At 38.1% G+C, this 13,339-nt stretch overlaps 1 protein-coding gene across 1 annotated transcript in view; it reads left to right on the forward strand.

The window, feature by feature from the left end:
* Nucleotides 1-12,963, forward strand: part of EXOC2 (exocyst complex component 2) — a gene marked incomplete at its 5' end in the record, with an annotated part of 64,410 nt that extends 51,447 nt beyond the window's left edge. Inside the window, 5 exon segments of the mRNA XM_009710356.1 lie at nucleotides 2,864-2,919; nucleotides 6,065-6,187; nucleotides 8,875-8,936; nucleotides 10,854-10,913; nucleotides 12,870-12,963. Coding sequence (XP_009708658.1) covers nucleotides 2,864-2,919; nucleotides 6,065-6,187; nucleotides 8,875-8,936; nucleotides 10,854-10,913; nucleotides 12,870-12,963 — 395 coding nt within the window.
* Nucleotides 12,964-13,339: the final 376 nt, after the last annotated feature.

Raw genomic sequence — 13,339 nt, forward strand, 5'->3', positions numbered from 1 at the left:
GTCAGAAGTTGTTTAATTTGGGTGCTCAGCAGCAGACACAATTAGCAGCTTCTATCCTGAGCCAGGTTGCACGAATGCATGAGAAGAGGCACGCTACGTCAGGAGCTTAGGTAGGATGGGTGGGAAATGAGGTTTCTTTCTTGGAACCACATCACCCTCTTAACACAACCTTCCCACTTCGGTCTCTATACATTCCAGTTCTCACTCACCTCTGTGATAACTCTTCCACCCAGCTCAGCCTGCTGGCCTCCTCTCTGCAGGGTACACACCTGCCCTCTCTCTCTACTTCCATTATAGCTCCGCAGCTGTGCTGGGGTTTGAGTGAGATGCTTCATTAGAGAACAATCAGTGGGGGCAAAGAAATGCTGGTAAGTTCACAAGTGAAATTTTGATTGACTAATGAACAGGCTCTGATGGTGCTCAGGTATCCATAGAGAAGGGAGACTGTCTTAATCTTGTGCAGCATTTGTGCAAAAGTAAAAACACACAGTTTCCACATAAAAGATCCTGTTGTCACAAGGTGAGGCTGGTAGGCAGCCAAAAACTGAATACTACATAGGTTTGCAGACCAAAATCAACACTTAGCACTCTGAGGTTAACTTCAAACCGGCTCCCAAATTTACCCTGTACCTCTTGATGTGATTTGCATACCACCATTTGGTGTCTGGTCAAGTTCTATTTGTTTGTGGGACATGATACAAATTTTGCCCTCTGTGATGCAAAGCCTGCAGAGGATTTAAACTGGGGCAGAGTAAAGCAGAAGGAGGAAAACAGTAGAAGAGGAAAAAGGAAGGGGGTGTTGCATTTCCACATATACCTGTGATCTTTTGGTGTGGTTCAAGTACTGGTGTGTAGCATTCATACTTTGTTTTGCAGGTTACAGGGGAGGAGAAAAATGTCAGTTTCATAAAATTTCTAGTATTACTCTATTCCTCCCTCCCTTCCTTCCTTGTTGCAAAAAAATCACAAAGATAACAAGAAATTACAAGCTTGCAACCTAGTATACTATGCTGTTTGACTTGTCATTGGTTTCATTTAAATGGAAAGAGAGACTGAGTTTTTTCAAGGAAAAGAATAAAGCTAGTGAAAAAAAGCGTTAGAGATGTTTTGGAATGTGTGGGGAAAGACTTGTATTTTTCTTTACCTTTTTCAGTTATTAGCATCTCTTCTAGAGTGAAAATAGAACATGTCTTCTATAAAGGTCTTAATTCTGAAACCAAACTGCTTTTAGTGAGAGCAGTAAAATCTTTGATGCTTGCCTCTTCGCTATGAACTTTTGAAACGGAGACTGTCTGGGTGCAGAGCTCAGCTATGTCCTGCCTGCACATTGGAACAAGAGTCACTGTTCAAACATCTCGCCCCCGACTTTCCCCCAAGCACCCTGGCTTCTAACAGGAGACCCGTGATGCCCTCCAGGCCGCACCCTCCAATCTAAACTCCAGGCATTGCACAGTGTAGATGCAGGCGATGAAAGCGTTTGTACCTTGTGCAAGGGGGTCCTGTCATCCTGCTCTTACAAAATGCTTGTCCGTAATTGTCTAAGTAAGAAAGAACAAGTGTCTCTTTTTTAGAGTTGTGGGACCAGTGGTTAAAAAAATGAGCGCAACTGAGATGGCAGTTGTGAGACGCTACTATATTCTCCCATAGAATAAGTCATTTTGGTGATCTCGGGTAACTCCTTGTAAAGCTACTTTTTGTAGTAGGATTAAGTTGCTGCATCAGTGTTATCTGAGGAAAGGTGGAGCAAGTAAGATGAACTGATTAAAGGTTCACTTTGTAATTTTTGTAACAGCAGCCGTGATCACACTGTCATCTCTGAGCTGCATGCTCTCGCCAGTCTTTGTCCACGATTCTGATCTTTTACTGTTGATGGAATATACCAAAGGGAGTGATGGGGTCATTGCACTTTCTCTGATTCATACTAAAGTAGTTGAAATCAGAAGTTGAGGTCATGTGGATCGGTAACCCTCTCTCATTACCTTGTGTTGCACTTCCAACACTTATGCATACTTTAATGAGTTAAATGCTGTCTAATTTGCCTTTGCCTACAAAGTGGAGTGCCCAGAAAAGCAAATGGGGCTGGTTTAGATTTTTGCCTGTCTTGCGTCTTACGCACTGGAGTCTAGATCTGGGAAATTACTCCAGAATTACAGCAGCATAGGGAACTAAGAACTTGTCCTAACTGAAGCATACCCTGCTGGACGTCCTTCTGTTTAGAATTTCCTTTTTAGTATAAATTCACAAACATTTTGTATTCTTGGTAAATAAAATGCTTATTTGACTTCTCCACCCTCCCCAGGAGGAAATTTCTACTAAGGCATGACATCTCCTGTAAACTGCCATGAGTAATACCTTCTGACCTGCTTTCAGAGAAACAAGAGTCCTTGCTATTTCTATCTATAATAATAATGTACAGTCGGAGAAGCTGATAAAATAGTAAGATCTTGAAGACTGTTGTACAAACAAAAACCCCTTGTCTTCTGTGTTTGTTTAGAACTTACCGAGCTGTAATGCCATGGTATGTGTATTCTAGCAAGACATCTAGAATTTATTTTTAATAATGCTAGGTTTTTATTAAATTGCAAAGTTAGTGAAATTGGATTGCCAGAGAAGAAGAATACTGAAACAGGAACCTGCTGGCTTTTTTAACCTTTTGCTGTAAGGAAATGTGCCTTTCTCCATTTGATTTGAAAAAGGAAATAGACTGGTGGTGTGGCTATGGAACTTTCTCTTTCTGCCTCTGATTGCAAAAGTGCTAGTGAGAGAATGAAAAGAAAAAGTACAGTATTGAACAGTAGAATATTATGGCTTTGTTAAGACAACAGAATGAAAGTAATTAATTATCCTGTTTGTTTTGTTTCAGGCGTCAGAAACTATTTGAAAGAAGCATTAGTGAATATCATTGCTGTGCATGCAGAGGTGAGAAAAACTTCAGATTGTTTCATGCTTACATTCATATGAATAATTTCAGTGTACTTTGCGTGGTAAATCCTGGCTTTCATCACCCTTGAAAATTGTACCTCTGTTGAAGTGTCTTCATTATAGATATAAGTGCTTTGGGTTAGGTTTAGCCAACCAAGTATGCAACTGCTAACTTTTTTTAAGGGCAAGAGGAGATGAACAGTTCCTGTTTATCCTCAGTAACACTCCATTACACCTTTTTGTTTCCGCTATCTGATGAAGAGGAAAGCCAAAGTCTAAAGCTCAGTTCTTCCCTTTTCATGCAGATGAGAGAGAGAGAGATAATACTCACTTTCTCTGATTAACTTTATTTTCCACAACAAATGAAAACGAGCTTGTGCTTTGATTTGGAAGAAATGTTGAAAATATGCCACTCGGAGTGAAAAGGCAAGATATGTCATTCTTGTACATAGGATAAAAAGTGGAAACCTGAAATCAGAAAGTTTTATAGTCTCTGTAGAGCACAAATTGTGTCTTAAATGCTTAAGTAGGTAATGGCTTATGATAGGGACTGCATATTATAATTAAAACATTATTATTAAAATTATATGCTTGTAGAGCTGCAGTTATTTAGCCTTTTGTGATAATATGCAGGAATTTTCTATAGTCCTTTAAATTACAGCCTCTGTTCTACGTACTCCTTCCTTCTAATCATCAAGAGTGTTACCAGATTACTCTTGCTCTTGGTACTAGCATTGGTAGTAATACCACTCTTACCTTTCAAAATACCACAAGTATAGCTGCTCTACCTTTTCCACCTGCTTAAAATCTGATGAGATTTACTTGATGGCGTTATTTTATTCCTTCTTAAATTACAAGGATTCATATAAATGAATATATTTTCGGAAACTTTAAATATCACTTGGAATATTTTTGATTCAGTATTTACTTATAGCAGTTTTTACAGAAGCATTGCTGATTTTACCAAATGCTTCCGAATGAGGGAATAAGCAACACCAAAAATATATACCAACATGCCATTTGTTTTTAATGTTGTTTTTCAGTGTAGTGGAAATTAATGAAAAAGGGAATTTTTGTTTTAAAAAACTCAAAGGCATTTGTGACTTACTGAGCTAATCCTGTAAACATGCATACTCGTTAAATTGCTGCAGTAGAAAGGTGCACTCCCTTGCTGACTTCATTGAGACCGATACTGATTTTGGCCCAAATAATGTTGCCTCATAAACTTCTAGATGTGAAATATTACAGAAATATGAAAACATGTGTCAAGATGAAACTCCCATTTCCACTGTTTTCTGGTGAAATTCTGTAAGTTGGGTCAGATTTAAGTTTAGTTAGCAAGGCTGTGAGTTTCTGTCATTTGAAACAGCAAAAATTAACCATCAGCTGAACAGCGAGCATGGACTGAAGTGGAAAGAAAATTGTTTCTCTACCTTTGAATTCAAATTTAACTGAAATCAAAATAAGGACTTCCTATTGCAAATTTGTGATGATTCACCATTGCTGAGAATTTTTTTTCCTGGATTCTGTATAGTAACTTCAAGAGTGCTCGTTGTAGGCACAAATATTCTCTTCTCAGTAGAAGATTTTTGGACGTGTTCCTGGTATGTTTGTGTTGAATTGCTCAGCAATATTTGCTAATGAATAAGATGACCCCTTCCCAAATCGTTACTGGGGTTTTTGTGGGTTTTTTTTATTATTATTACCATACAACTAAGTATGTCACTTAGCTTTTGTGGGTCAAAACAGTTAAAACAGTCTGTATATTTGAATTAGCAGTGGTAACAGCTGATAGCTGGTGTATATGTGGTCAGTATACTTAGCCTATGGTGCAGAGCTGCCTTTTGGAACGGTCAGCTTTATGGGATCCCTAATACATAATTCATTACTTAAATCACTGAAAACTGTGTAGGAATCTTGCATTCTTCCCTCCCACACACCCCCCTCAATTTACTTTTTACACATGTATATGAGTATCTTCTGTCAATTACTATATTTCCTTGTCAGACATGAGATCTAAACTTCACATAAAGCAAAGGTATTCTAGCAAAAAATCATTCCACTATTTTTTTTTTTGGATCATTTTAAAGCAGAAATCAGGGGAGAAGTGTTTAAAAACTCTATACAGTTCATTTTCCTTCTTGTACCACTCCAGTCACATCATCTTCAGTTCCTTGTGTCATCTTCTCCCCTAGCCCTCTGCAGTTTTAGAGCAGCTTTATTATCACCTTTAAATCTTGACACAAGTTTGGTCTGTCTAACCTATAATCTCACTTCCTCCTATATTCCAACCTCTTGGCCTGCATTTTTCCCCAATTTTGTGGAGAAAAATCATACTACTATTTTTTTTTTAATTCACCAACAATTTCTCGCTTCCTTAAAGTTCCCTTTAAGGAAGATTGGTTTCTTCATGCTTTCCTTCAGGCATAGATCTACTGTTTAATTTTGTGTTGGTGTTGTGTTGCAGTTGCTATTCTGAATGTCAAATGGAGGATCCAAGTACCACTTTAAAAAGTTACACAAAAAACCAGTTAAAAATACGATCTTGATGCATGGAAGAAACAGTAAGATGTGAAGTTTTTGCCAGGGAACTAATACATGGCAGCGGTGGAAGAATCTAAACAAAAATCCATTACCCCACCCTACTCTCAAACCCGTTCAAAGGCTTATCTCTGCCACAGAGCATAAAGACACTAGCCATTTGGCAGTAATCAAATATAAAGGATTCTAGAAGAAATAGCAAAATATGTGGGTAAAAAGTGGCTGAATGTGCAATTGGGTCAGTCACACAACCCTGAATTAAAAGTGCTACATACAGAACAGCAGTATGTACAACTGCCTGCATCCATCAGCCGGGAGCATGTATTTTGAAGTCTAGCTGCTTTTAGACATTGCAAGTTGTCATTATCACATATCATATAGCTAACATTGCTATTAACAAAGGTGATTGATCAAAGCGCAGGGTGAGCATCAAAAGAAATCCTTCATGTTCCAGTTGCTTTTGAAATTTTTTTGTCCATTGATAAAAACAAAGTGGTCGTTTCAATCAAAGTTTTTAATGCTTTTTACTGAAATGTTACTGTAGAAAATATTTCTGTTAATATAGATATTGTGTTCGTGATTCTTCTGTCTTAAAAATCAGGTATTTACCATTTCCAAAGATTTGGTTCCTCGGGTAATGTCAAGGGTTGTAGAAGCAGTCTCTGAAGAACTGAGTCGACTGATGCAGTGTGTTTCATCCTTCAGCAAAAATGGAGCTTTACAGGTACCTGAATGCTTTGTACTGTCAAACATCTGAATCTAAAAAACTGAGAGCAACAGAGAGAGGTATAATCTGTGTATTTGTTGGATTTACTGTAGCAGTGAAAGCAAGGAGATGAAAAGGATTAATATACAACCTATTTCAGATTTATGGATGAATGCTATTTGGGATGCTGGTTCTTGCGTTTGGTTATATCATAGAATCCTAGAATCATTTGGGCTGGAGGGGACCTTTAGAGGTCATCTAGTCCAACCCTGCTGCGGTGAGCAGGGACATCTCCAACTAGATAAGGTTGCTCAGAGCCCCATCCAGCCTGACCTTGAATGCCTCCAGGGATGAGGCTTCCACCACCTCTCTGGGCAACCTGTTCCAGTGCTTCACCACCCTCATTGTAAAAAATTTTTTCCTTATGTCAAGTCTAAATCTACCCTCTTTTAGTTTAAAACCATTACCCCTTGTCCTGTCACAGCAGACCCTGCTAAAAAGTCTGTCCCCATCTCTCATATAGGCCCCCTTGAGGTATTGGAAGGCCGCAATGAGGTCACCTCGAATCCTCCTCCTCTTCAGGCTGAAAATATTTTAGTGTTGTCTTTGTGTCTGAGTGCATAAAAGGTTACCTGTATCCTATGAGAGAAAAAGCATCATAATGATATCTGTTTGAAACATTGTTAAATACTGTGTTTGGCCTGTCCTCAAAAAATTAAAAGAAAAAACAATTTTGTGATATTTTGACATTTTAAAATCTTGAAAATATGATGTAGTAGGATCTTGCAAGTCTTTGCAAAACTAGTCACTTGTCTGTTAAACTATTTCTACATTAGCACTTTGTTGTAGCATGGGTAGTACAGATACACTTACACTGCCTTCTTCATTTACGGCTGGATTGGTAGTTGTACTTGCTATTGGATAAGTTTTAAAGGACCCTAAGAAAAAATCTTTTAAAAAAAATCCCTTTGAGTTAATGTTGGCTGTAACAGGCAAGAAGAGCAAAGTTTTCACTGTAGATGACAGCATTCTTGCATTATGATGGCAAAATAATTGTCCAGTTGCAAGCCTTGTTTTCCAGTTGCATTGGACAGAGAATTAATGTAGGAAGATCTCAGCCAAATAAGTTTACCTGTTTAAAGCCAAATCAATGAATAGCAACAAAGCTACCCGTATATCATTTTTGTTTGACTCAACAACCCAGTGTATGAACTTGCTGCCTAAACCTGTAATTCAAAGGATTTTCTCTCCTTGCTATAATTTTGTCACTCATGGTCATTTTCTGTTCCTCTAAACACAGAAAATCCTGTCTGAGAGACAGCAGCAATGTGAGAGTGATCTGAGCCTGGTCAGACTGATCAAAAAATGCCCATTCCCAAAGAGAAGCCTGCATCTGTATTCTCGCATACCATGACCCACAGTTTTGCAGGGTTTGCCCTTCCACCATGTGTATTTAGGCTGAGAATTGTCACTTGAGAATGTGACACTTCCCCATGGTACTGCTACCTCCTAAAATGTAGGAAAGACTCCAAAATCTTATGTGTAGGACTGCAAAAAGTCAAAGACTGTTCAGCTTAGAGCACCATACAAAAAGAGGTGAAACATTCTGTGGTGAGAAAAGCATTTCTTGTGAGTATAAAATTGGTGGGTGGCTATGTCGTATTTTGTGCCAGAAAGTTCTGGCACTAAAAAAGTGTAAATCTCAGTTGGCTTCCTACCTAGGGGACAGATGAGGGGAAGACCTAAAAGCCAAAGCCTTTCATTAGAACTAGAATTAGATGTCTGTGTTGCATTATAAAAAGTTCTGGTTTGGAAGATTAATGTCATATTAGTTGAGTCTAAATGTGGATCAGTTTCTGTAATGGCTAACTGGATTAAATTTTATCTTTGATGAACAAGCATGGAAATGAGTTTGGATGAAGTTCACTTCATATTTTTAAATGAAATTACTTTAAAGTATTGATCACATGCAGAATGTTTCTATTTCACTTAAAACCTGTGATAATAATGATTGCTCTTCGAAGACTAAAGGACGATCTATGAAATTTGTTTAATCTTGAGTTCATTTTCCACCATAGTTTGTCTAGGTGAAAATTAATACCTAGACACCTAGTACAGTGCAGGAGTAAAATCCCCAAGCTTGTGTGCCCACCAGGTGACAGACGAGAAGCAGAGCACAACCGTTTTACTTCCTCATCTGATGGAAAAAAATAAATTCAACAGGAAAACCAAGAATAAAATGTGTATTGACAGATTTTCGTACTCTTGTGTTTCCTTCCTCCCTGGCCAAGATGTGCTGTAACAAGTTAAGCTCACTGGATTTAGTAATAATAAAAAAAAAAGACGACAGACAAATTAAGGTTGTGTCCTTCTATCTTTCTATCACAGTACAGAAAAGATGGAACAGAGTTGAAGATTTATTCCTGTTACTGAGAGACAAACCAATGTTTTTAGACTGCTACATAGTGACCATGCAAACAGTTTGACTTGAGTCAAAAATATGAAATTGTTCCTTTTACCAGTCTCCTGACATAGCAGCGTGGCAACGAAAAATACAGGAAACAAACTGTTAAAAGCCAAGGCTGCCTATGACTGCAGTGTGCAATAATATTTGCCTCTAAAGAAGATGAACCTTTGGCATACTGGTATTCGCTTGATGAAAGAACATTGTGTCATTGTTTTAAAATTTGTGTTTCTGTCTTTAGGCAAGACTTGAAATCTGCGCATTGAGAGATACCGTGGCCATATACCTAACACCTGAAAGCAAGTAAGATGTGCCGTAGTGTAGCGTGCAATGTGTAGTGTGCATTGTTTTTTCAATGTAATGGAATCCTTGGTAAATGTGCAAAAGCACATAACATAAATTAAGGATTAAGAAATTTTGCTTCAAATAGAATATGTGATATGCTAGGTGAATATATGAAAAATGGATTACTAGCGAAGTTTTATCAGTTGAAGGAAAATGATTACTTTTTTGGGGGGTTTACTTGAATTTTTAGACACAAACTACTACTTGCCACTCAAAAAAAAAAAAAAAAACCCACAAAAAAAACCACAAAAAAAAACCCCAAACTTGTTAACAGCAGTTCAGCTGCTGAGGAAAATTATGCTAAAACAAGACAAAAGCAGATGAGCAGATGTCACTGAGTTTTATCCAATTTTTCACAGCAATCTCATAAAGCACATGGCAAAGAACCTACCAGACACATCAGAGCGGCTACAGAACTGGACACTGGCAGGATCCCCTTATAGGGATATGGAAAATTAGGGCTCTCCACAAGATTGTACAATACCCTACTCCTTTTCCACACGCTAATGGGGGAAAGTGAATTTGACTTCACACTGTCTCTTAGAATTAAAGCCTTCAAAAGGCTTTCAGCAATTTATCATTTCTCAGTGAGGTGCAAGACCAAAGATAAATAGCGTGGGACACACACATTAATATAAAGGCAGAAAGAAAAGCATTAGCGGCATTGGTGGTTAATGCAGTCAAGGCATGTAAAAACAAACTATGATAGCTGTTAGCAGTTTTGAGTAAAGTTGATTGAAATTTCTAGGTGATTATCTTGGGGATTGGATATAGGTGAGTTCAGTCATTATTTTAATTTCCTATGCTTCTGTTAAGATTGGCATTACACGTTCCTGCAGATGGCAATTTGGTCATCTTTCCTGATGATATCATTTTGTAGGAGAGATTGCAGGGCTTGAGGGCCTAATGTGTCTTCATAGTGTCACAGATAGTGTCTTATGGTGTCACTGCATTCCGTTTCAAAAGACTTGCTTCCCTATTCTGAGTGTCCGATAGCGATGAAGACCTCTAAATGAAAACTAATTGGCACTGATTCAAACTGGATAAAATGGAAGTGACATTGTCTCTAATCAGCACAAGGGCAAAGCAGAGTGAACCCTGGAAGCTGGAGCTTCATAGCTGCTGCCTTATTCATGGACTTGTCACTAGTAATAGTTGCCACAAATCACCATATTAATCTTTTGCTGACAAGATTGTACTTATCTGTGCAGGTCCTGCATCGTTCCCTGTACTTCTGTTCCACATCTGTTATCCAGAGAGGGGTGGTAACACCATCTTTGGAGTAACTCAAAACTTGACTGGATAATGCTCCGAGAAACCTCCTCTAACCTTGAAGCTGGCCCTTCTTTGGGGGGGGGGGAGTAGACCTGAAGACCTCCAGAGGTCCCTTCCGACCTAAATTATTTTATGAATATACATTACCTCAATGCAAACCTACTGTAATTCTCTCTGTTGACCCCCTTTTGTAGGGGAGAATGCAGTGACCTGTCTACTGAGCACAGAAAGCTGAAAGAAATGTTTTATTTATGCTTCATACTCTGAAGGTTGCTTAGTTTGAGGCAGAAGGGAGGCTGGCAACTAACTGTAATTCTTGAAGAGTCCAGGATGTCAAGTACAGTCTTAAATCAGCTGCTGATTTAACATTTCCTGTTGATGTCTGGTGTACATCACATTAAGAATGTCAAGAGACCTGCTTGAACCCACGACCACTTTGTGATCAATTTGCACATGAATGTCAGGTGTCAAGTTAGTATTTTGTTAATTTATTCAAATAAGAATGGATAAAATATAGCGTATCTCCATGGAATTTGTAGAGAGAAAGAGTGAATGCTGAGACTTGTACCAGTGGAATAAGTATTTTTGTTTTACTTGCAGCTCGAGCTTTAAGCAAGCTTTGGAAGCCTTGCCTCAGCTCTCGAGTGGAACTGACAAAAAGTGAGTATAATGCACCTTGTTGTCTCCTTTCTGGCCTCTGGAGCCATGCTTGTTACTCTTGTATCAGAACTTTGTCATAAGAGGGTTAACGTTCACTGTATTTGACCCTTCTGAATTACAGAGCAGAAGCCTCTTCGGACAGACTTAAGAATAAGCTAAGTCCTTGTTCATCATGGCCTATTAAATTACTCAGAAGAGCTGCTGGCTTTGTGGCATATCCCTCTTGCCCATCCTAGTCTTATCAGTTCAGTGTAGCTTTGTATTTATTTTGTAATTTATTTTAGCCTTCCTTGTTAATCTTAAAGTTTCTGTGGGGTCCATTGTCTTGTCTTCCTGAATTTATCAGCAATTAAAAGAATGGCAAAGCAACAAAGTCCAAGTTCTTGCCAGCTGAAATATGGGGAACTGTCAAATCTGGCCTGTTTCCTTTTAAAAACAAATAAGAAGGGTCTGTGGTTCGTTCTTAACATCAGAAGGAGGAGTTTTGGGTTTCTCCTTCCTCACCATAGCAACCTTTGACGACCAAGCTGCTTTGCTGCATCCAACCTAGTTTTACAAGTATAACTTAATAAGGAGTAGTATGGTAAAACTAGGATAGATTTATAATTAGTGTATAAGGATAAGTATAGATGTTTTGAACATGAAATTGGTATTATGGTACTTTCCGGAACTGAACTGTGTCAAATCAGTTGCACTCAACAGTCAGAATTTAGAATATTTTGTAGACACACAAAGAGACTGTTTGTGCAGCCCGTGGTCTGCAGACTGTGCCTTCTTCCAGATGTCCTCTGTCTATTTATTGAAACCTACTCCTCACTAGCCACAACAAGTCTCAAGATACCTTCTTGCCTTACTTAACTCTTATGTTTTATTAAAGATAGGAATCAGTTTTGAGTAAAGAGAGTTCTTTCAACTCAGACTTTCCGAAACACCTGTAGAAATCTTTTTTTCACTTAGTCACAAGCATTTGAACTTCATGGGACAGATGAGAATCAAGAACTGCATCATTTTTACATCTGCCTCAGGGTTCTGCACCCTAGACAGTGCAAAACTTGTTCTATTTCCCAGGTTGTTACACCATAATTGTCATCGTTCCAGGCAGCTCATTGTAATGTACATATATTTGTGTAAAATAACACACATTTGTGCACTGATTTAGAGCTGTTCATTTCTGTTCATTCACAGTCATTACTATGATAGTAAATGATGAATGTGGCCATAGTCATCTTCCAGAGGACCGACTGAGGAAGCAGATACTGATTTTGTGGTTCAAGTTGTTGTTCTTGGGTTTACAGATTATAGTAAATATTATCCACTGCACCAAGTACCTTCTTGGCAGCTATGTAGATGTAAACCAATCATTGTCATGTTCCAGAATGAACTCATGCATAGTTTGTTATCTATGAAGGACAAAAACCACATGGTTGCCAGTGAATTAATGTTTCTCCTAGAACAGTCTAATCTTTCAGCCATGATACTTAAGAGAAATCAACAAAATACCTTCCAAAGACAAGTTTGAGAACTGAAATTTCAGCTGCACACGAAAAGCCATAGCCTTGATAAGGGATACTAGGTTTATGGTATATAGTCTGGCAATTTCTGGATTTTCCTTACAGAAGTATCTTATGATGCTGTCTACCAGTCCTTTTGCCATTCTGTTTTGCAAATACGTTTCTCTCAAGATGATGATCTTTATCTGGAAGGAAAGCTATATAAAGGGCTATTTTTATAACCTTGATAAAATCTCTGTGGCAAGTCGTCCTCTGGCCACAGATCATCCTGACACTTTGGTATACTTCTAAATGGCTATAATATTCAGATATTTGAATAGATCCAATTTTAGACCTTTTATTTAAGCAGACAATGTACTTGAAGTCACTGACAGAATAGCCAAAATTTTTGGTAATTGTTCCCTTTTCAGAATCTGCTAAAATTGTAACTATTTTCCTTTTACAGGTTACTCGAAGAGTTACTAAACAAATTTAAAAGCAGCATGCACTTGCAGCTGACCTGTTTTCAAGCTTCTTCATCAGCAATGATGAAAACGTAGACAATGACACAATGCAGGCAACTCGGAAGACAAATGTGCTTAAACGTCACCCATTGTTTCTGTACTTCTTCAATTCCTTTGAAGATTCTGAAGAAAACAAAAGGAATTTCACTGAAAAAGGAATTATGATATACAACTATTTGAGTAATGGTATGGGGTATCCTGCTGAGTCAGACTTCTGGTCATAAATATCTTGATAAAGTGGTTTTCTGTCTACTATATTTCATTCTGTGGAGGGGATTAAGCCAATTTTGTTTACATACGCTCTTCTTGGCTGTATGTTCATGAAGAGATACTCATTGGTGTGCTGCAATCTCAGTTTCATTTGTTAAAAATACATTGAAAAGTATTTTTAGCAAATGTCACCTTAAATTTG

Source organism: Cariama cristata, unplaced genomic scaffold, assembly GCF_000690535.1.
Source record: "Cariama cristata isolate BGI_N322 unplaced genomic scaffold, ASM69053v1 scaffold15741, whole genome shotgun sequence".
NCBI classification, from domain to species: Eukaryota; Metazoa; Chordata; class Aves; order Cariamiformes; family Cariamidae; genus Cariama; species Cariama cristata.